At 53.2% G+C, this 22,936-nt stretch overlaps 3 protein-coding genes across 5 annotated transcripts; all 3 read right to left on the bottom strand.

Annotated features, from left to right (window-relative positions):
- Positions 1-556: 556 nt before the first annotated feature.
- Positions 557-3,445, bottom strand: RPP25L (ribonuclease P/MRP subunit p25 like). 2 transcript variants are annotated; one of them, XM_033238244.1, is made up of 2 exons: positions 1,868-2,103; positions 557-1,399 (listed from the first exon to the last, which is right to left on the bottom strand). In XM_033238244.1, the coding sequence occupies exon 2, from the start codon at positions 1,361-1,363 to the stop codon at positions 872-874; it is 492 nt and encodes a 163-aa protein (XP_033094135.1). In that variant the 5' UTR covers positions 1,364-1,399; positions 1,868-2,103; the 3' UTR covers positions 557-871. The 2 variants fall into 2 exon arrangements, with proteins under 2 accessions (XP_033094135.1, XP_033094134.1); XM_033238243.1 differs by lacking the exon at positions 1,868-2,103 and adding an exon at positions 2,116-3,445 and having other exon boundaries at positions 559-1,399.
- A 139-nt stretch (positions 3,446-3,584) lies between these two features.
- Positions 3,585-10,575, bottom strand: DCTN3 (dynactin subunit 3). The gene is made up of 7 exons (XM_033238245.1): positions 10,418-10,575; positions 8,721-8,805; positions 7,934-8,020; positions 6,078-6,161; positions 4,750-4,808; positions 4,083-4,142; positions 3,585-3,912 (listed from the first exon to the last, which is right to left on the bottom strand). Exons 1-7 carry the CDS (start codon positions 10,511-10,513, stop codon positions 3,823-3,825), a joined length of 561 nt encoding a protein of 186 aa, XP_033094136.1. The 5' UTR covers positions 10,514-10,575; the 3' UTR covers positions 3,585-3,822.
- A 129-nt stretch (positions 10,576-10,704) lies between these two features.
- ARID3C (AT-rich interaction domain 3C) lies at positions 10,705-19,167 on the bottom strand. 2 transcript variants are annotated; one of them, XM_033238241.1, is made up of 7 exons: positions 17,735-19,167; positions 15,780-15,852; positions 13,884-14,067; positions 13,444-13,733; positions 12,396-12,578; positions 12,069-12,158; positions 10,705-11,607 (listed from the first exon to the last, which is right to left on the bottom strand). In XM_033238241.1, the coding sequence occupies exons 1-7, from the start codon at positions 18,050-18,052 to the stop codon at positions 11,507-11,509; spliced, it is 1,239 nt and encodes a 412-aa protein (XP_033094132.1). In that variant the 5' UTR covers positions 18,053-19,167; the 3' UTR covers positions 10,705-11,506. The 2 variants fall into 2 exon arrangements, with proteins under 2 accessions (XP_033094132.1, XP_033094131.1); XM_033238240.1 differs by having other exon boundaries at positions 10,705-12,578; positions 17,735-18,124; positions 18,960-19,092.
- Between the last annotated feature and the right edge of the window lie 3,769 nt (positions 19,168-22,936).

The raw sequence follows: 22,936 nt of genomic DNA, 5'->3' as shown, positions 1-22,936 counted from the left end.
GACAAGGAAGCTGGAGGGAAGGAGGTGTGAGACAGTTGTTGCATTTGGGATACGTAAATCATTAATAACGATAATAGCAATTAACACTTAATAGCACTATGTGCCAAGGTGGTATCTAAATGTCATATATGTATATTTCCTTATTTAATCTCATAACAACCCTGTGTGATAAACACTATCGTATTCCTGTTTTATGGATAAGACCACTATGACACAGAGCAGTAACTCGCTAATAAGTGGCAGACCAGAATTGAAACGCAGGCAGACTGGTACCAGAGTCCATGCTCACAACCACTATACTATACTGTAAGTTGCAGATGGAGAGAAATGTCTGACCTGGCAGTGTTCCTAAACCAGGCCAAAGCAGGATTAAATAACTACCCAGGGAATTAGATATATTCAGTACTGAATGAGGCTTCTTGTCTACACTAGATTCTCTCAGCACCAGCCTGAGCCTACTCTTCCTCTGTCTTCACCAGATCAGCTCCCAGGGGGTAAGGCTAGGGACTCCCATTTCTCTAATCCCACTCCACATAGCAGGCTGAGTAGAGGCTCATCATCAAATAGGTAGAAATTTTATTTCCTAAATCCCTCCTCTTTCAGAAGGCAGTTCAGATGCATTGTAGGTAGAAGGCAGAGTAAGCCCTTATTTAGCAATGCGGAACTTGGCAGAGGCCCCACACCTGTCACTCTTCACAGCAGTCCCTTCCCACACGCTAGAGGGAAGGGAAAGCATGACAGGGAAGTCCACTTCTGTGGACTCAAACCTTGAGGGGGATGTTGCACAGTCACAGGGCTTCTCAGAAAAGGCACAAGCATCCCAGACATTCAGGCCTGGAGAACAGAACATTCAGGCTGGCTCAGCAGGTCTTCACGATCGGGTGTCTCGAGCCCTTCTTCGGGAACGAGGGCCACAGCTGGAGCTAGGCATGGAACCCAGGCCAGGGGGTGCCCCTGGGGGTTGGTAGCCACACTCATTGGGGTCCAGGGGGTCCCGACTGAGCAGTACCCACACTGCAGGCACATGGCGGCGCACTGTGAGGGGGTCTAGCCCTGTGTCAGGTGAGGCTGGGACCCAGCTGTCCTCAGTCTGCAGGAAACGTAGCTTCGTGAGCTGGTGCAGGCCTGGGACTCTCCGCTTGACAATCTCAGCGCAGCTGACAGCCTTTCCTGCAGCCCTGCCAGAACCTGAGAACACCACATGCCGTGCACTGCCGCCCTCCAACCGACCCAGAGCCAGCCCCAGAAGGTTGCGAATTTTGCTGCCATCTCGGACCCGCATCTCAAGGGTATCAGGAGGTAGCTGGGGCATTGGGGAAGGCGCTGGGAGCTCTACAGAGCCAGCTTTCCGGTAGTGCTCCATCCTGCTTGCTGTCTTGAATGTGACTCTCGCTGCCCACTGCAGGAAGCATCAGATGAGTGCTAAGCAATATGCCCTAAGTCACTGTCCACCATCCCCTATCTCCATTCAGGATATGGCCCTGCTCCCCGTTCCAGACTTCCCAGAAACAGGATCATGTCCCCTTGTCCTTAGCATCTTGTGACAAGGGCCATGCCTGCCGCCGTCCGGGAAAGGGCTGTACCCCATACACCCCGTTCCTCTACAAGGGCCATAACACCCCCACCTCCAATCCTGGAGTCCCAGAGGCAGGACGAAATTCCCCAAACACTGGGCTCTCTGGGATAGTGCCAGGCCCCCTCATCCCAAACTCTCCAGGACTGGGGCCTAGCCCCCCTTATCCTGGACTCCTTGGACCAGGGCCTGGAACCCTCAGCCCAGACTAATACCAATAGAGAGCGCTCCTCACAAGGACAGGGACAAGGCCCTTAGCCCCAGGCCCCCCGGGAAACAGCCAAGAACCCTTACCCAGTGCTGCCCCCACACAGAACTGAGCTCCTCTCCCAGAGATTACCAGGGTCGATCCATATCAACCCAGGTCACTCAGAAACGGGGGCAAAGGCTCGACTCGGAGGGCTGCTCGGGCTATTCCAAGACAGCCTTGGCCGTTTCCATAGCCACGGTCGCTTCCAAGGTCCCGCCGGCCGCTGCAGCCAAGCAGCAGGCGTCCTCCCACCCTCCGAGCGCCCCTCTGCCCGCCGGGTTCCAGCTCTCACCGAATCCGCCTCACGCACGATCCTGAGCCAAGATGGCGCGCGGGCCCGGAGTGCGCTAAGGCCGCGGGGCCGCGCACGCCCCGAGGGGGCGGGGCATGAGGGGCGGGGCATGAGGGACTGGACCGGAGGCATCTCCGCCGGGGAAACGACCCGCCGGCCAGTGCGCCCCGGACCAGTCCCAGTGGGTATGGGAAAACGAGCGCAGCCTCCGCTGTTACGCCCCTTAAGGAGGCAGGGCAGTTCCCTGCGGTAGAAAGGAGCGGCCATCGGGGAACTCCTGCGTCTTAAGGAGGGGGATCTGGACTAGAAGATGGGAGGGCTGGTGTTAGCTGTTGAACAAAGCGGGAGCAGTGGGTTTCACCGTGGGTGCGAACAAAGGCGTCAGTTTGGAGTGGCTGCTGTTGCACGGGCAAGAGCCTTAGTTATCGACTTCTGAACTTCGACCTCATCCTGTGGGCGCTGGCAGACCACGGGGGTTTTCCAGGGGCCAGTCGAACCAGATCTTGTGAAGGGAGCCCAGGAGGGAGTGATGGTGAAATCGGGCCGCAGCCCCTGATGACACCTGCCACGGAGTCTGGGGGCTGAGGGGGTGGGGGTGCCCACAGAGCCTAGTATGGTGTCTGGCGTATGACCGGCGCTCAAATATTTGTTAAATGATTTGTTACATTAATGAACCAGAGAAATCGCAGTGGGAATGGAAAAAAGATTAAGTTGGGAGATACTAGTAGGTAGGTTTAGTGACGAGCTGGCCACTGTTTGGACAGAGAAGTAGGAAATTCCGAGCTAGGATGACTCCCAGATTTCAGAGCGGTTTGGACACGCTGAATTTGAGGTGCCAGAGAGGTTGCACAAGGGGGGCGGCCAGCGGGCCGTTGAAAAAAGGGTCTGGAGCCAGAGCACTCCCTGAGACCACAAGAGGGCAGCAAACATTTGGTGGAGTACGGTGCCAATCTGTTTCTCAACATGCTTGTCCCAGCGCCCCTACTTCCCCAATTCTCCTCCCTAGGACCAAAACTTCCTGCATCCAAACCTCTTAGGCTGCCCTTCTCGGCTAGTGGTAGCAGGTAGGCTCCCAAGAGAGAAATTTAAAGGACTTTGCACATATTGCTCCCTTGGCTCTGAAAGTCCCTGGATATCACTCACTAGGTCCCTTCAGTCCCTTTTTTCTTCTGTGTCCACCTGATAGGACCGCCCTTTTCCTGTACTGTCTATCCTGCTAGCCCATGCAGGGCAGGGATTAGGTGAGCCCTATCTACTCCCATCATCTGACATTTGGAGGTCTCTTCTTGGTAAATATGGGATAAATGAATACCCTATTCACACAATCAAATGAGAGCCTTCATCTTGAGAGCTCTCCACCTGTCAGAAAGCCAAACCAGGATGAGTTTAGTTCCCAGTCCAACGATTAGGCAGGCTGCCACCTCTGCCCCCCACCACCCCCATCCTAGACCAAGAAGCTAGCACACTCCTCCAGTCATCTCTATGGTTTATTGTCACTGGAATAAGAACACTCATGGGGGGGAGGGTGGGTGTTGCAAATTGCAAACCTCAGGTAACCTGACCTCCAACTTTAGAGCTCCACCTGAGTAGAGAGGTGGGCCTTGAATCCAATAAATACAAAGCTTCCTCTGCCTTGTAACAAAGACAGGTTGACATAGGGCCCTGGAGCCTGATTGCCCAGGCCCACCTTGGGATGGGGAGCAGCTGTCATTCCTCTGCTGGCTTCACTTGCTTGGCAGCCTCTAGCTGGCAAAGTAGCTCATCCCACTGCACAAATTGCTTGGATAGAAGCATTGTCTGGTTGTAGGTCAAGGTGAGAATAGGAGTCTGAGTGAGGAAGTGCATGGAAAGTGGGGAGCAGGCAAACATAGGTGGATGGGATAGGATGAGAGAGTGCTAGAGGTGGAACAAAAGCACAGGGCTTAGGGACAGCACCCATTAGGGTCCTAGTTGAGCAGAAAGGATACAGTCTTGTTGTATTCCTCCAGGAGAGCCTTGGACTCCTCAGTGATCTCCACACACTGGTCCTGTAGGGCCAAAGTGTAGCACAGAAAGGAGCTTGGCAAAGCCCACATCTTCCACTAAACTTCCTGCCTTATCAGGGACTCCCACTCCCCATGGAGCCTAAAAAAGATGATGCTTAACCCCAAAGCCAAAGGAGCAAATGGCTATGGGAGCACTTGCAGGCTCCAGGATGGGTGCCCTAACAGCAGTCCAAAGACTGATGGGAAAGGGAGTGGCCATACATTAAGTAAACATTCCCCCTAGTATATGTCTCCTCTTCTTCTGTCCTTATTTCTGAACTCTCTTTGAACTTTACACTAGGGCCTGGGAATACTGAAAAAAGAGCTACCCACAGTCAAGGACATACAATCCCTAGGAATTCTTGGGTACCTCCCAGCCTCAACCTTATGGTGTCTCAATAAAGTCCTGCTCTGGGAGGCAGAAGGTTTGGACATGAACCTAGGCAAGTCCCTTTACCTCCCTGGGGCATATGCAAGATAAAGGATAAACCTCAAAGTTTCTTCTGAGCTTACAACAGAAGGGCCTGAAGCTGCTTCCCCAGGTGGCATGAGTGGGGATGAGGTGCTGTGCCACCTCTATCTTCCCTTCTAGTCCTCTCCCCTCCCATACCTGCTGCTGAATGTGGATCTGGGCCAAGTGCTGCAGGCGGGCGGCATGCTCAGGAACGGCTGTAAAACACAACGCACACTGCTGGATGATGCTTGTGCCCTCCCCCGGGACTGCTCAATAGTCTATTAGGTCTTTGGCAGGATTAGAGTATTGAGTGGAGAAGCTAAACAAACGCCAGACTTCATTGACCGCTGCAGCTGGAGGTGGCGGTGGGGCTCCCTGCCCACTCCAGTCTTACTCCAGGACCCATAGGGAAGGGGAAGATACATGTCCCAAGGAGAAGACAAAACTTTGGGGTTCCCAGTGTTGCTTCCTACCACCACCCCAGTGCTATAAGCAGGACCAGGTAAAGAGAGCTTTGGCTATCATAGGACCTGTCCCTTTGCTCTCAGCCCAGTGGGGCCAGGTCTGCCTGGTCTAGGGAACAGGGAGCCTGAAGATGGATGCCAGGTACCTAAGCTGGAATCCAACAGCCCAAGGGTTGGCCACCATGCTGGGCTCAAAGCTTAAGGCTGTCAGATATTCAGCAGGCAGCTGATCAGGAGTAGGGAGGGGGAGCTGGGAAAAATACCTCCAGAGACAGACAAGATGGATATCTGGATTCAATTAAAGCCACTGTCTGCTTGTCAAAGTCCAGGCCCAGAGACTGCTCTCAGCAGTGCAGCAGAAAGAATTCACATACATTCATGAACCTGGCAGAGACTCTGATAGTAAAATCTGGGTTCTGCAGCACCTTGAAGGAGAGATGCTTGGGGGTAGGTAGAAGGTAGAAGGAATTCTCAGAGCTGGGGACTGCTAGTGCTTAGGCTAGTGTTCTCAGGCCCAAATTGTCTGAGGTCCTAAAACTGGGCTCTCTACCCTGGTAATTTTAATTCATGGATGTGGCAAGTACCTCAGGGTGAGGATAAAGATAAGGAACAGGCCGGGCACAGTAGCTCACACCTATAATCCCAGCACTCTGGGAAGCCGAGGCGGGTGGATCACATGGGGCCAGGAGTTTGAGACCAGCCTGGCCAACATGGTGAAACCCCATCTCTACTAAAAATAGCTGGGTATAGTGGCACACACCTGTAATCCTAGCTACTTGGGAGGCTGAGGTGGGAAGTTTGTTTGAACCAGGAGGCAGAGGTTGCAGTGAGTCAAGATCATGCCACTGCACTCCAGCCTGGGTGACAGAGTAAGACTCTGTCTAAAAAAAAAGAAAAAGAAAAAAAGATAAGGAACAGACCCAACCCGAATCCACACAACCTGAAACACAGGAAAGTCCTGCCCATCCATCCACCTACCGCCCCAACCGGAGTAGGGAAGCTACAACCCCAGAGAGATACCTTTGATGTGAGCACTGTCCAGCATGGGCACCAAGGCATTCACCTGCTCCAGGAGTGCAACCTGGGAGAGGATAAACTGCTCCTCTAAAGCAAAAATGGACAAGATAGTTGCAGTGAAGCAAACCTGGGCATTGCTACTCAGCCCATGTAAGGGCCTGAGGACCTGGCAAGGGAGATGGTTAGGTCCTACAGCTTTGGACAGTGACTCTGTCCACTACCCCCTTCTCTAGGTACACATTTCCATCCTGCCCCCAACTCTCCTGGATGCCTCAGGTCTGACCCATCTGAGCCTAAGGAGCCTCTCAATTTCTCCAAATCCCACCTTTCTCCAAGGTTTAACTTTAAGGCCTCTTCTTCTAGCCTCCTATCAACAAACTCAGGGAGCACCTCTTACGCCACAGGATACAAAGTACTTCAGACTTGGATCCCCACACCCAAGGGTCCCTGGGAAGGTCTAAAAGAGGAGATTTTGGCAGACTATGCCAGGCAGGTTCTGCTCAGGGGCTCTCAGAGGCATAGACAATTATATGCTGGAGGATTGCTGGGACAGTAATGGAAGAGTCCAGTGAGGAGAGCAGGATCTGGGCTAGGCCCTGTATGCACAGGGGATTTTAATGCACTGAAATCCATAGAGTGGGAAGGTTATTCAAGAGAGAGGACTGTTATGTGCAAATGCTTAGAGGCAGGAATGCTTCTCAATTCGTAGACGAGAAAGAATTCAATTAGCTGAACTGGAGCAGGGAGAGCACAGGAAACAGAATTGGATGGGAGGGTAGACCCGGCAGACTGAAAGGTTGTGAATGGCAGACTATGGAATTAGGAATTTATCCTAAAAAGGCAGAAGACACTGAGGTTCCAAAGTAGGCCAAGTGACATGTTGGAAACATGTTTTTGTGAGGGTGAGACTGAACCACATGCAGGAAGGGAAAGATTAGGGTCGAGAGTATGATTTAGGAGACTGTGCAACCATTCATGTGCAAGTGGATGCACAATTCCTGAGGCAGTGCCACAGGGAGGGATAGAGAGTCTGGACTCAAGAGTCAGTGCAGGAGAATATCTAAACTTGGTGCTTGAGCCATGGCAATTGATCAAGAGCCCTTTGGGAACTCTGATGGCCCTTTTAGCAGGAGTGGCCCATCCTTACCCAGTCCTCAGTGCTGCATTGCACTTATCAGTCTCCTGGGAGACTGATCTCCCATCTGGGTTATAAGCTCAGGTCCCTGAAGCAGAGACCCTGTCTCCCCTAGCTCTGGCTGTACACAGAGGGCAGGGACTTTCTGGTTCACCAGTGTATGCCTCCTCACCTAGGAAAAAACCTGAATCAGAGTAGATGATCATTATACATCTTTTGGATGAATAACGAAGCTCAGAAAACCCTAGCTTATAGAATGGCTGACTGACTAGCAGACATTGCCAAGGCAATAGTTCCTGCCTAGAACTCTGAAACTGCAGAGCTTTCTCACATGAAAGAAAGATGTTGAAACTCATGCCAGTACTCTCTCTTTTCTTTAATGGCAATGCTCTCTGCCCCTACCCTTTCCTAGAAGCTCCTCTGTCTAGTGAGCAGAAGTGAGGAAGGTTCTGAAGGAAAATCCAAGAGGCAGGCTATTGATAGAACATTGGACTAGCTCCCACTATGGCTGGCACCATGGCCTGCAGCTGGCCCAGAGGTATACTGTACTCAATGTCTACTAGAGGATTCACTGGATCCTCAACCCAGAACCAGGCCACAATTCCAGAGAGCAGCATCCAGGGGTTGTATCCATTAGAAGACTGGATGGGGAGGCCATCTCTGTGCTTAACCTCCCCGACGACCCATATCCTCAGATGCATGTACACATGTAGTCCAGCATTACCTGCTAAGATGAACTGCAGCTTAGAAGCATCAGGTATGGCAATGCGGTCGATGTACTCAGGATCCAGGTACTTGACCAGATCTTCAACTAGAAAAGTAGCGAGATGGGAAATGGAATAGGGTTGGGCAGTAGAACACTGCCTTATGAAGGATGTTTGACAAGTGGTCAGCCTTGAGGAGAGCCTTCAATGAGGAGCACCCCACAGTGGTGCTTGAGCAGGGCTCCACCAGGCTCCCTATCCCCACTTCCCTATCTCTCCACTCTCTTCTCTTGAGGTCTCTTCTGACATCAAACTTCAGAGATGAAAACACAATTGCCACCACCACTCTGGGCCCTCAGCATTCTCACTGACCTATCCTTATCAAGGGTAGAAGGCCTCTTTTCTCCTAGATGTCACCAAGACAAGCCAGAGCTTTGTCTAATTTCTAGTTACTAAGCAGGTTACTAGCTCTGACATAACCAGGCTCTCAGTGTCTAATTTGTTTCCTGCCTCTTAACCTTGCCTGGGAAATCCCATATCCTTTTTACCCTCCTTCACCAAGAGAAGCTTTCAGGTAGAGTTCTTATCTCATAACTTAGGACATTGTCATGGGCTTGAAGTTTAGCCACAAGGTAGAAAAGCACACCCCAATTTACCAATTGAATTGGGTGCAGGTAAATGTCCTCATAATCTTTCGATCCCCAAAGGGCTATTCCAGTGACTTAATGAACTGAAAGGCTAAGGCCAGGTCCCAGGAAGCCTAGGGATGGGATGTCAGGCAGGCAGGCACATTATGGAAGCACTTACTCTTTTTGTAGAGAATCTTCACCCTCTCCCTCTTGCTGGCAATGTTCCCCAAAGCCACCTGCACCTTGACCAGGCCGTCAGCCACCTGTAAGGGAAGTGGTGGTTAATTCCAAGATATACTACCTGGCTCAAGGCTTGGAAGAGCTGAAGAACCCTCATTCTCCTAGACTGTCAAACCTGAATCCCAGTAATCTAGGTTGGCCTCCCTTCTCTAATATTAAAAGAGATGCAGCCCCACCTTCCAGGAATCCTCAAAGTGGAGAGAGAGAATCATGTACTCCTTGGGGAGTTTCAAGTCTGATGGGGAAGATAATGAACTATTTTAGAGTCTACGGAATATATAGTATACACAACATATTTTCTGGTTCCTAAGCCCTGGGTTTGGGCATGAGAAATGCAAGCATCCTCATTCAAGCCTTCATGACCTCTAGATTGGCTGGCCTACCTCTAGCCCTATCCCCTCCACATCAAATTTAGTGTGAGAGATGGAAGAGTCCAAACAACTGGGATCCCAATGATGGTACAATCACTGACTTAGGGAATACAGAAGAGAATCAGCTTAGGGGAGAAAAAGAGTACAGTTAAGAGCATACAGATTGAGTTTGAGATGACTATTGGATATCCAAGTGGAAAAATCCAGTAGACAACTGGACATGAAAGTCTGGTTCTGAGACAGAAATCTGGACCAGAGATATACATTTGAGTCATATTGGCATGTAAATAGTAATTGACACCACGGAAGCGAGTAAGCCTACCTAACGTTTAGGGGTAGAATGTAAGGAATCCCAATATTAAAGGGTCAAATAGAGGAGGAGACTAAGGAAGTGACTGCACTCACCCAGATTTTAGAGTAGAGGATGAGGAATGCCAGGGAGGAGGCAAATAACACTGAGAAGCAGTAGTTAAGAGGTAGAAGGAAAACCAGGAGGGTCAGTGTCATTGATCCCAAAGGAAGAGAATGTTTGAGGAGTTAGTTCTGAAATGGGAGCACAGTCTGCTAGTGACAACTAATTCCTCATTTAGTGTACAAACAGACATCATTACCTTGGACACACTTAGCTCCAGGACATGCCTGACACGCAATTAGAAGTTCTTCAGTAAAAGGTCTTCCCATAGTAGAAAGGTGAGGAGAGGGCACCTGAGCTTTGTAGTTGTCAAAATTCTGTCACTGGTACAAAGCAGTGCTAGTCCACATCTGAACACCCAGTACCCAATCTCTTCCCTTCCTAATCCTGGTCCTTTCAGACCTCACCTCTCACCCTTTGGAACTTTCCTTATCCACCTCTGCTCTGCCTCCTCAGGGGTCCCATGAACCTCTTCCTGCACAATTCATTTAGCAATTAATTACGCAGGGCTCCATGACAGGCCTTCCTGTCGTGGACTTTAGCTTTTATTGAAACTCTCATTAGTCAGCTTCTCGAGTGTGTCAGGTCTCCCCAACTACAGCCCGCGAGGGCAAGGGGGGAGTCTCAGCCACAGTAGGTACTGAGCCCACTCTCAGGCTGGCTTAACCACCCGCAGAGCCCCCGATGACAATGGACCCCGAGGGTCCAATCAGCTCTGGGAGGTTCCGGACCTTTGTTATTTCAAAGGCCGGGCTGCAGAGAACAGGACTGGAGCGGTTGCATCCCGAGGGCCGGGACAGTGGACCCCTCTTGCTCTGCTCCAGAAAGGGACCAACGGACCAGACTACTCACCTTCCGAGAGCCGCGCGCCCCGCCCGGCCCGTACACCCAGCGCTCCAGCTCTTCCACTCGGGCCTGCAGCCGCTGCACGTCAGTCAGACCCGCCATCGCTACTACCGACCCACTTCAGCCGGGAAACGGCCAGAGGGTGGGACGTCCGTCCAAATAGGAAGGCTAGCCAATCCGAGTGCACGAACGGCCCTTTATGCAGGAAGTGACGCCGTGATTCAGCCCTTCAGTACCCGAATTTACTGCTTGGAGCTGTGAAAAGCTGATTACCTTGGCAACGGCTCTGTACCAGCCCTCCCCGGCTTCCAGCGCCTGGTTGTCAAGACAACCTTTGCTTTTCGGGTGCCAAAGAGCTTTCCCCACGCCATTCCCTGAGTTTGCACGTGTTCCAGGGTAGGTCCATTCCCATAGATACATCATTAGGAGGCTCCCTGAGTTACCATAAACTTTTGGAGTCTTCTAAAGTTAAGTTGATTAAGTAACTTGCCCAAGGTCACCCAGCACTATAGGGACAGAAATGGGACTTGAACTCAGGTTGTCTGATTGAAGAGACGGAGCTCTTCTATTCTCACAGAACTTTGCTATTCTGCCTTCCCCTCTGAAAGCCCCTAGCCCAAGGCAGCCCATGTTCCACATCATTCCTCCCCACCTCCCATACCCAAACAAGAAAGGAGGCATCAGAGAGGGAGGGATCGCAGCTTTATTGTCTAGATGTGACCTGAGGGATGTCTCTTTCACAGTACCCGAACCCAACCTTTCACTTGGCTCCTGAAGAGAAGCAAGGCTGACTCAAAGGGGTAGGGTTCTAGAGATGACATTGACAGAAGGGACACATGAGGAGATGATGGTGGTTACTGGAGGAAGAACACTTTAGTAGATGCTGCTGGAATTGGGCGGGGAGGAGGTACCCTCCCTTTACAGTGAGGTAGGTGTAACATCAAAAGAAACTTTGGTTTTAAGTCTACGTGGCATGGGAGGTGTGGTCCCCTCCCAGGGCTGGGTCCCAGAGTGGGCAGCCGGAAAGAATCAAAGCAGGGGGGCTCCTCCCCACTCAGCAATGGGGCTGGGACTCTTAGTTTCAAGTAGGACCTCTCAGGGGAAGGTGCTGGAAGGGGGCCCTGTAGAGGGTGGGGGTGCAGGGTTGGTTGGACCCTGGGAAGCTGGCACAGGCTGGCGGCGGGCAAAGAGGACACCTGGCAAAGGGGTGAGGAGATGGTAGAGGGCAAAAACAAGCAGGAGGGGGTAGGATATGGAAACAGAAGAGGGGAACAAAAGTAAGTGTTCTGGTTGCTAGAACACTACACACGTACCCCTGCCACAAACCAATGAGGACACGCTCCTTGGGTCAGTAAGAGACTCCATTGCTAATGTAGATACCCTCAAACAGGTAAACAATAATATTTATGCTGATACATAGGCCCATGACAAGGCAGACATCCCCTGGTACTCATGCCAGAGAGGTCATGCCTTGGATCCCATGCCGTGTAGACACCCCCTTTAACCCATGCCAGTCTAGCAATCCCCTGAACCCCATGTTACCCATGCAAGTTTAGATATCCCTGAACTTCATGCTAGTAGAGGAAGTCTAAAATCCCCATGCCAGCCTAAATACCCCTGACCCCATGCCGGTGTAGACAGCCTGCAGTACCCATACCAGTGTAGACCACCCCGTTGATCTCTAGGGCCATGTTGATACTGCTGATGCCACTGCCTGCCAGATTAAGAGGCCCATCCAGCCGCTCTTCTGTCCAGGAGGGGGCAGAGGAATCACATTTTGGAGAATCAGACTTCAGACTTATTAATAGAATTTCCCCCCTCCATCCCTGTAGACAGCCCCTATCCCACTTCAGCCCCACACGTATACTCACACAATTGTCTATAAAGGAATCTGTCTGCCCCGTCTCTAACACCTATCAGGTGATGGGTCAATCCTCCCTCAGTGTACAGTCCCGAAGCCCCCTCACAACAAGCCCCTCCTCACCCCTCAGGGGAACCTTGCCACGGGGCAGGAAACTGGGGGGCATGCCAGGTCGAGGTGGGTCCATGGGCCCCATCAGCACAGCTCTCTTTTCTGGGGGCTCCTCTGGTGCCAGTTTCTCCCGTGTAGGTCCCAATGCCAGGCCCACAGGCAGTGCCAGGCGAGGGGCTGGAATTCCACTCTCCTCTGGAAGAACAGGTTATTCAGCTTCCCTGGCCAAACTAACCCATCTCTGCATTTGGTTCTCCCCCAGGCCTAGGACCAAAAGAGGTAACTCAAGCTCATGTACCAATCTCTCATCCTTCATTCGATCTATCTTCCCATCCAGAGCCTCAGTCTGGAAGCGCTGAAGCTTTTCTCTAGAGCCCAAAGGATCAATGTACATGTCTAGAGAATTTGGGGGTTGTTTTCGGCTGTTGGTTATTAAATAATCCAGGTCACAAGAGGCACAAACTATATGCAAATAGGAGCACTGGGTGGACAGGTGTGGAATGGAGCTGCTGTGATTAAAGGACCTTTTCCTGGCTGGGCGCGGTGGCTCAGCCTGTAATCCCAACACTTTGGGAGGCGGAGGCGAGCGGATCACGTGGTCAGGAGATGGCGACCATCCTGGCTAACATGGTGAAACCCCATCTCTACTAAAAATACAAAGAAAAAAAAAAGTAGCCGGGCGTGGTGGCGGGCGCCTGTAGTCCCAGCTACTCGGGAGGCTGAGGCAGGAGAATCGTTTGAACCCGGGAGGCGGAGGTTGCGGTGAGCTGAGATCGCGCCACTGCACTCCAGCCTGGGCGACGGAACGAGACTCCGTCTCAAAAAAAAAAGGGGGGGCCTTTTCCTGAACTTCAGCCCCCACACCTCAGTAACCCATACCCCAGAGCGCTCATTTGACCGCAAACCTCAGGACCCCTAAACCTTTGTGACCCCCAAACTTCAGAGGCCCGTCAGACCTTACTGCTCCCAGACCTCAGTCCCCACATTTTAATGGTTGCTATATCTTAGCGCCCACCTAAACCTCAGAGACCCTTAAACCTCCACCATTCTCCCCTCGCACCTTTCTTAATAGGGCTTGGACTCAACTGAGCGCATGCGTGCGCTGGCAGGCCGGAGGCGGAACCCTGGGCGGGGCCGGGGCTGGATGGGGTCGCCCGAGGGGCAGGGCTGGGACCCAAGGCTGGGCCCAGGGCGCCCCGAGGGGGCGGCCCTGTCAAGCCAAAGAGCGGAGTAGCGGTGTAAGCCTGGCGACGGCCTTCGCGCCGATTGCTGTCTATGGCGGCCTGGAGCTCCCCTGGGGAGCTGAGCGCTCGAGTCTCGCACTCGTACGGGTACAGGTACTTCATGTACCTAGGGGCGGACAGCAGGCGGTGAGTGTGTGGGAGTGTCTGGGCCCAGCTGGTCAAGTCCCACACCCGGACGCCCGCCCGGGGACCCTTCCCTCCCCGCCCCAGCCCGACCCCGTGCCCCCTTCCCTTCCGCTAGCGCCCCTGGCCTCACTGGGTGCGTAGAGTGAAGGCGGCCGAGGTGATGGTGGTGGGTAGGCTGAGGCCGCGCGTGACTTCCCGCCACACTTTGCGGTTGATGACTTCCACCAGGCCGCCCTTGGCGGTCACCAGACGAAACAGAGCGTACAGGTCCAGCACCTGCTTCGCCATGATGGGCACGCGGTTCACTGGCGTCCCTGGTGGGGAGCGGGTTGCAGTCAGGACACTGAGAATAAGACCCTGTCTACAGCATCCCCGGGGACTGATACAGGGCGGGAGCCCCGGGGAGCGCGGGAAAGAGGGAGACTTGGGCGGAGCCCACGGAACCCCAGGGCCTCTATTTTAGCAGGAAGGACAGGAGGCTAACACAGGGGTGGGCAAAGTTCTGTAAAAGGCCAGATGGCTAAATGATCTCTGTCACAACTACTCAACGCTGTCATTGTAGCCTAAAGGCGGCCATAGAGAATACCTAAAGGAATGGATGTGGCTGTGTTCCAATAATATAGACTCTGAAATTCGAATTTCACCAGTCTGGAGATGTTATTCATCTTTTAATTTTGTCCCCCAACTATTTAAATAAGTAAAAACCATTCTTATCTTGTAGGCAGCTGGGTTTGGCCTGCAAACTTTAGTTTGCTGTCCCCTGGGGTAGACCGCAGGAAGGACTTCCGGACAGTGCTGAAGAGCCGGCCTCCCCTAAGCAGCAGCCCCCGGGTAGCTGCCCAAGGCTGGGGGATGACGGGCGGGAGAAGAATCAGCTCCCGCCTCGGCCCGCCGACTCCGCAGCCCGCGCCGCCCCCGCCGGCCAGTCCTGACAAAGGGGCCTGTCGGCGCTGAGCGATGGGCCCCAGTTAATTCCTTACCGATCCCGTCCCCTTCCGCCGCGCCTTTGGACCCGAACAATTAGCTGCGGCCTGATTAATGGGGGAAAATTATCGGCCCCGCGGGACTCCCTCCCCCTGTAGCTGGAGCGGTGGGAGGCAGGGACCGAAGGGAGGCAGAGCTAGTGGGGAGGGGCGGGCAGGCAATGCTGGGATCGGTTCACACCCGCTACCCCAGTGGAGGGGAGGCCTCGAGGAAGGGCCAGAGAGGGGACACTGGAACCAGAATGGGCCTCCCTGGGAACCAAAAGGACTTAGGACCCGACTGAGGGTCCCAGGGAAGCAAGGGACCCGAAAGGGGTGCTGGGGCTAGGGCGAGGGCCGGGGGCGGGAAGTGGGCCAGCAGCTGCACTAAAAGAGGGGGGCGGACAGTGCAGCCAGTTAATTAGCGGCTTATCAGGTTGCGCTCTGAGTGAGTTAATTAGCTTTGTAGAGAGAGATAATGAGTCAGTGTTCCGTCCCATGAATCTGGGGAGAAGCTGAAGTGATGGACTGCCGCCCACCCTGATGCCCTCCTAGACCCTTCTTGCCTTCTCCTCCAGCTCTGACATTCCTGGAAAGGAATTTCTCCTCCTGCACAGCCTCAACTCACATAGTCCCCAGCCCACCCCTTGGGAAGTCCTTCCTCCAGTCTAATCCTAGTCCTTCCTGCTGTAGAGCACATGAGGTGCACCCTGCCTTAATCAAGGGAAAACAGGAAAGACATGACTGGAGGAAGGACCCTTGACAGAGAACCAAGGCATTTTCAGCCCTCTGATTCTGGGACCCTCCCACCCCAGGCCAGCCTCCCATCAGTTCCCCCTCCCACCCTCCCAATTGATCCCACACTCATTAACCTGCCAGTGGACTGGCCGCTAATTAATCCTGGGGTGGAGGAGGGGGGCCGGGTCAGAGGCTAAAGACACTATTGAGGGCCCAAAGGACAGGTGCTGCCAAGCTCAGGCCTCTGCAGGGAGAACCCAACCGGGTTTCCTCAAGCCTGGTAAGGGGGCAATTCTAGGGCCCTTCCCCCACATCATGCCACTCACCCCTCTTTTGCATGAAGCTAAACAGGTCATCCAGAAATTCCTTCCTCTTGGGGTCTGCATCGAGCTCATACAGCTGGGGAAGGATTGGGGTCATTCTACAGCTCTGCTGACCCCCCTCCCTCCCTAGACCCCAATTCAGGTTGTACCCTGAACAAGGGTCCCTAGCTGAAGGAGTCAGTAGGATCTCAATGTGGACTCCCTGGCATTAGCATTAGGCTCTCTCCGCCTAGGGGCAGGCAGGGGTGCCTTTTTCTAGTACATACAGAGACTGGTACTGGTAGTGGTGCCCTAGGCCGTTCAAACCATCCACCTAGGGAGTAAGGGAAGAGAGGAACAGGATGGAGCTTGGAGGCTCAGCCTGCCCTCTGGGGCCCAGTCTTCCCCCACCCTCATGGGAAATTTAGAGCCCCAGGAAGGAAGCTAGGCTGGGGTTGTATTCCAGACTGAGGAGACAAACATATCTGATGCTCTGATTCATTCATGCAAGGACTTCATGCTGTTCACATCCCTGTATGCCAGGGCTGGGGGTGAGTGAATGGCAGAGACGCTTCTAACCCACCCCTCAGGCAGGGTGATGCTCAGAAGCTCCTGGGTTGACACCCAGTGCCCTTCAGCTCATCTTCTGGTCTGATTTCCTTTTAGAGGCAGTTACCCTGCCTACTACGGAAGCTGCTATAGGGGCAGTGGCCCTGTGGGGTCAGAGTTTGAAGGATCCACAGACCAGCTCAACTCTTCCTGGTAATCTGGAGTCCCACCTCCTGTATCAACTCCCGAATACCAGCCAAGGGAACCACCCCTAGAGTCACTGACCCAGAGTAACAGTCCTTGAGTAACACCTAGAGATAATATTCCATCACACCATCCCCATAAGAACCCTCAGAATAAAAAACAAGCAAAATACCCATGAGTAATAAGCCCCAGATCCACCTTTAGAGCCACATTCCCACAAAAACTGAGCCCTAAGTCTTAGATGGATACCCACAAATAATACATACACTCTCCAAGTAATAACCCCTAGAATTAGACCTAGGAGAAACAGTCTCTAGAGCCATATATCCAGAACAGAGCCCTGAGTAACACTCAGTTTTACACCAATGCCAGAGTACTACTCACAGATTAACACTTTTGGAATATACCCAGACCAACATCCTACAAGTTAACACCACCAGAATGGCACACCTGGAGTCACAGCCCTGTGTAACACCTTCATAGTGACAGCCTTGAGTAGTGTCCTTAGAATAACACCCAGAGGGGTTCTCCAGGGAGAAAGAACCTCCGATGAAGGCCCTGCGAATGAAGTCTTGTCATTCTGAGTTGCAGAAGAGCCCTATAGTCATACTGCGGCTGTAGTGGCTATCACAGGCTGGGAACTATCATCCGTGGAACTCAGGCCAGGGAGAAGATTTGCATGGGGCTGGGGTTAGGGGGATGTGACAGGAAAGAAAGGAGAGGTGTATCAACCCGCCAAGGGAGTGATAACCTCTATTCTGCTTCCGAAAGCAGAGGAAGCAACTGGGACACCCCCACTGGTCCCTGGAATATGACCTTGTGACTTGATGTGTGAGAAGGTAGGTAGGGTGGTAGGTAGAAATCCCCAGTCCCCAGACTGCCTTCCCTACACCTGGCTGGGCATGGTGGCTCATGCCTATAATCTCAGCACTTTGGGAAGCCGAGGTGGGAGGATCACTTGAGCTCAAGAGTTCGAGACCAGCCTGGGCAATACAAGGAGGCCCTGTCTTTACAAAAGAAATTTTAAAAAATTAGCCAGGCATCTGTCTTTCCCTCCCTGTCACTATCCTCCAATCTTTCCTCTTTCTCTAGGTCTCCGTGTCTCTGTGTCTCTTTTCATCTTGCAGAGAGTGGTGGGGTTGGGTGGGCTGCTAATCACCTGGCTCTGCTTTCGCCAGAAGAGGGAGATAGGGGAGAGGGCCGGACATCGAGGGCGTAGGTCCTACCTGCTTGAATTGTTCCTCGTAGGTCCACTCGTGGGGATGGAGTCCAGGGGGCTGGCTAGAAGGTGAGCTGGGGCCCTGGGCCCCTGGATGGCTCTCCTCAGCTGCCTCGTCCTCTGCCCTGGCTTCCTCCCCCTCCTCCTCATCTTCTTCAGCATCTTCCTCTTCCTCAGCCCCAACCTCCCTCAAGGCCCCCTCAGGGGCCTGTAGGGTCCGGTGGTCAGGTAGGGGAGGCCCGGGTGGCAGCAGCGAGCGTGCAGGGGCCAATGGCCCCACCCCCTGGGCCAGCCGAGCTGCCTGCTGCTTCTGCAGGGCCTCCATGACAGCTTCCAGGCGTAGTCCCCCAGCTGAGGGGGGCCCTGGTACCAGGCGGGACCCCGAGGAAAGGGCCGCCTGTGGGGGAGGGAATTATGGGTCCTGGGCCCTGCTGCCCCCATAGCCCCCAACACAGGGGGAGGTGGTCATGGATTCAGGGAAGTGCAGGGGTCACAAGGAAAGAGGCAGAAAGATGGCTTTCCCAGAGGTGAACAGAAACAGGACCAGACCCCGGGAATCAGAAATGGCCATTGACTGAAGACTGGAAGAGTGAACAGATCAGAGAGGGTGACAGGGACCAAGAGACATCGAGAAATGGTGAAAGGAGGGAGAGAGAAAGAAAAGGAAAGGAAAGAAAAGGAGACAGAGACAATGACAGGGAGGTGTGAAAATAGAGATGGAACAGGGTGACAAGGAGAGAAAGAAGTGGGGTGACACAGAGACTGAGAGGGACCAAGATACAGAGAGGCAGAAATATCAGGCAGAGATAGGGTAGAGAGACAGAGATGGAGAGAGATAGAATATTGGGTAGAGAGACAGGGAGGGTAAGAGAGGTAGAGGAGCAAGAGATAAAAGACCTAAGTGACAGGTAACTCAGAGACGGACAGAAACGGAGAGACAGAGGCGGAGATAGACAAATAGTGAGGCAGGTGTTGAGAGACAGGAAAAGACCAAGACAGCAGGAAGCAGACAGAAAAGAGAAATTAGAAAGAGATAGTGAAATAGAGAGGGACCGACAGAGACAGGACGGGGAAAACAGCCGGAGAGAGGGGCAGAGGACAGGGACCAAGGAGTCGCGGGGATGGAGGGCGGTGGGGCAGAGCCTGGGACGGGCACGGGACCGGATGGGCAGGAGGCGGCGGAGTCGCGACGCCCCGCTCCCTCGCTCCGGGGACCCCGCGGCCGCACTCACCTGCCTGGCGTGGCCCGCTGCCCCCGGCGTCTCCACGGCGCTGCCTTTGCTCTGCCCGCCTCCCTGGCGGCCCTGGCCTCGGCTGGGTCCCCGCGGTGCGCTCCCGCCGCCCTGCGCTCCTCTGGCAGCTGTGCGCTCACTCGCCGCGTTGCTTGCGGCGGCCGCGGGGGCGGGACCCGAGCGGGACAGGGCGGGCGGGGCGCATGGGGAGAGGCCCCTGTGGGCTCTGCCGCTCTCAGCCACCCAACAGGTGTCTCCCACCTTCCTTCCAGCCAGCTTCGGGGGCAGGGGGCGCTGGAGAGCTGCAGGGGAATCGTGCGAAAGTGAGGGCTCCACCGCCACCGGACTCTGGACCAGAGCCCCGCCCAGCCTCACAAGTCGTGCCCTGACACCCACACTCAACACTGGGCTTCCACACAAAAACAGCCGCGTCCACACACCAACACACCTTGTCACAAGTTCAGGCGCACAGCTGCCCAGTCTCACACATTCGGTGACATGGTCACCACAGTGCCAATGGCCTGGGCAGGCTGCGATCAAGAGGGGAATCCCTCTGCAAGATGCTTGGGTGTGCTGGAGGGTCTGGTCAGAATAGAAGCTTCTCCCCTTGCCTTGACCACCCCTGCCCTGCCCACGCGCTGTCCCCAACTGCAGGCATGCTGCGGTTTGCACACATGCATGCACACGGTGGTGGACCCACAAGGATGCACTCACACACACTCAGAGGTCTTTAAGCTGACTGCACACTCACCGCATGCAGATACACAGCCACACACAGCTTTTGTCTCTTTTGATATTCTATTAGGGACATTCTCTTTTCTTTTTCTTTTTTTTTGAGACAGAATGTTACTCTGTCACCCAGGCCGGAGTGCAGTGGTGCAATCCGGGCTCACTGCAGCCTCTGCCTCCCAGGTTCAAGTGATTCTCCTGCCTCAGCCTCCTGAATAGCTGGGATTAGCTGGGATTACAGGCACCCAACACCAGGCCCGGCTAATTTTTCTCTTTTTAGTCGAGATGGGGTTTCACCATTTTGGCTAGGCTGGTCTTGAACTCCTGACCTCAAGTGATCCACCCACCTCAGCCACCCAAGGTGCTGGGAATACAGGCGTGAGCTACCGTGCTCAGCCTGTATTATGAAAATTTTGAAACACAGACAAGTGAATAGTGTAATGAACCTCTGGTACTTATCATAGGTTTGTTTCAACAGTGAACAGCACTTCGCCCATGTTCACACACATTCTCCACCTATGTGTGCCTGATTCCCACATGTGTATCTCCAGACCCCCTCAGCCCACTGCTTTGCGCCCTCCCCCTAACTATTCCCAAGATGCTGAAATGCCGTTCCTTATTTGGGGGTTCTGAGTGGCAGGCTTCTCAGAATTTCTGCTCTGAACAGCCTGAACCCCACTCCTCCCAGGCATCCTCATACTTCCTATTTCTTCCTGTGCCCAAGGGGACCACCTACCAAAGCGAGGTGAGGTGATGCCAAGTGTGTAAGTGAACAGCAGATGTCTGTAGGGGTGACACCTGCATAGGTATGAAACTGTGGCACCAGGGACTGTCTTCTGACCTCACACCCAGAAGGCAGGAATCCTGACGCGACCTTTGTGTCCTTCCTCCTCCCTTGTCCTCCCCCAATCAGTCCACTTCTCTCAGCCTCAGCTTGCTCTGGCTCAAACCACCAGCTCTTCTGACCAGGATCCCATGGTGGGTGCCTCCTCCCTGCTCTCCCCGCCTCCAGCCACCACCCTTCTCTGCACCCTTCTATGCCCAGCTCCTACTGCAGCACTAAGTCCTGGTTTCCTATGGCCCATTCCTGGCCATGCTGAGGCTCAGCCCCATTCATACCTTTGGCTGCCCCAGTGTCCTCCACCTCAGATTTCAGACCTCTGAGCCCATCAGAACCCCCCAGCCTCCAGAAGCTCCTGTTGGTACTGATGCCTCCTCCCCCATGGCTTTGTTTGGTGTGAGTATCCTGGGGCAGAGCCAAGCCTCCTCCTCTGCCCAAACCTCCCTGATGCTGGGAGGGGAGAATCAGTGAATGTGCCAGGCAGACAGACATGCCCCGGAAGTCTGCTGGAAGACTGGAGAGCAGAGGGTAGCGATCCACAGAACCCTTGTGCCCTGCTTGCTCCCTTTCCCCTACCACAACTTCCTCTGGCTGCTCAGAGAAGGTGCATGGACAAAGGTAGGTGGTCAGAGTCTTCCTGGAAAGGTAGGAATTGGCTTGGGGAAATTCCAGTTGAGTGTTTGGAGAGTGCTTTGTAGGGTTTGGGTTGACGGGCAAGGGACTGGGCAGTCACTCCCCCAGCTCCCAAATCAATCAAGCAAAGTTAATCCACTTTTGGGGTCTGGGCCAGGAGGGCTACAACTGGGAAGGGCTGAGGGGAAGGAACATGCTTGACTGGGACTTGGTTTATCTCTCTTCGTCTGTGAAAAGGAAAGGCTGCCTCTCACACCCACAGTCCGGTCCTATACCTCACAGAGACAGAGACAGACCTAGACCTTCAGAGACCCATGCTTCATTCATCCAACACATATTTATTATCTTTTTTTTTTTTTTTGCCAGGCACTGTTGGACACAGGAGCAAATAAAACAAAGTCCTTATTATAATGGTACAATTCTAAGTGGGGGAAATATACAGTGTGTCAGATAGTGATAAGTACCATGGAGAAAAATGTAGCTGGGTTGGGGGGAATAGAAGGGGGGCATTAGTTACCTATTGCTGTGTGACAAATCACCCCATAATTTAGCAGCTTAAAACAAAAAACATTTATTTTCTCACAATTCTGTGGGTCTGGATGGTTCTGACTCATTGTCCTCTAAGGTGCTGTAGTAAAACGGTTGGCCAGGGCTGCAGTCACCTGAAGATTTGACTGGGACTGGAGGATCTACTTCCAAGATGGCTCACTTGCATGGCCCTTGGCAGGGGGCCTGTTTCCCTGCAATGTGGGCCTCTCCATAGGATTGGTTGTATGTCCTCTCAACATGGCAGTTGGTTTCCCCCAGAATGATCCGAGAGAGACTCTTTAGGCAGCAATGCTTTTTATGGCCTAGTCCTAGAAGTCACACACTGTTATGTCTGCCACATTATTTGTGAAAGCACCTAATTGAGTCTAGCCCACTCAAGGGGAAGGAATTTAGGCTTCACCTCTTGAAGGACAGAGCATCAAAAATTTTGTGAAGGTATTTAAAATCGCCATGCAAAAGATAATATTATATAAGTGTTGAAGAACTCAGTGAGCAGGAATTGAAGGAGGGGAGGAAGAGAGCTATGGCTACGTGGATACCTAGGGACGAGCACTGCGGTCAGAATAGCAGGTGCAAATATCCTGGGACAGAATTTTGCTTGATGTGTTGAAAGAAAAGCAAGGAGGCTGCTGGGTCGGAATGGGGGGCTGAAGGGGTGAGTGGTTGGAATGTCTGATCAGAGGAAACATGTGCCTTGGAGTAGGCCCTTGTAAGGAGTGAAAGGACAGAATGAGATGGAAAGCCATTGGATATGTCTCGGCAGAGAGTGAAAGTCTGACTGGCTGCTGCAAGGAGAACCCTCCACACAGGATGCATGTGTAATCAGTTAAGGGACTACTGCAATAGTCTATAAGCAACAGATGATGGTGTCTTAGACCAGGGTGGGGGCAGTGGAGGTGAGAAGACATGGTTAGAGTCTGGATATATTCTGCAGACAAAAACAGTATTTGATGATGGATCGGATCTGGGACGTGAAACAGACGTGTCCAAAATGACTCTGGGCGGCTGGGTAAATGTAGGTGCCCTTAATTCAGAGAGTAAAGACTACAAGATGGTGGTGGTGTGGGGCTGGGAAAGAATTTGGTTTGTTTTGGATATCTCAAATCTGAGATACCCATCCTGGCTAACACGGTGAAACCCCATCTCTACTAAAAATACAAAAACGAGCCGGGCGAGGTGGCGGGCGCCTGTAGTCCCAGCTACTCAGGAGGCTGAGGCAGGAGAA

Source organism: Trachypithecus francoisi, unplaced genomic scaffold (assembly GCF_009764315.1).
Source record: "Trachypithecus francoisi isolate TF-2019V2 unplaced genomic scaffold, Tfra_2.0 Lachesis_group16, whole genome shotgun sequence".
In the NCBI taxonomy this organism is placed as follows: Eukaryota; Metazoa; Chordata; class Mammalia; order Primates; family Cercopithecidae; genus Trachypithecus; species Trachypithecus francoisi.
The sequence above is the reverse complement of the archived record's forward strand: the minus strand, read 5'-3'. Positions and strand labels throughout refer to the sequence as shown.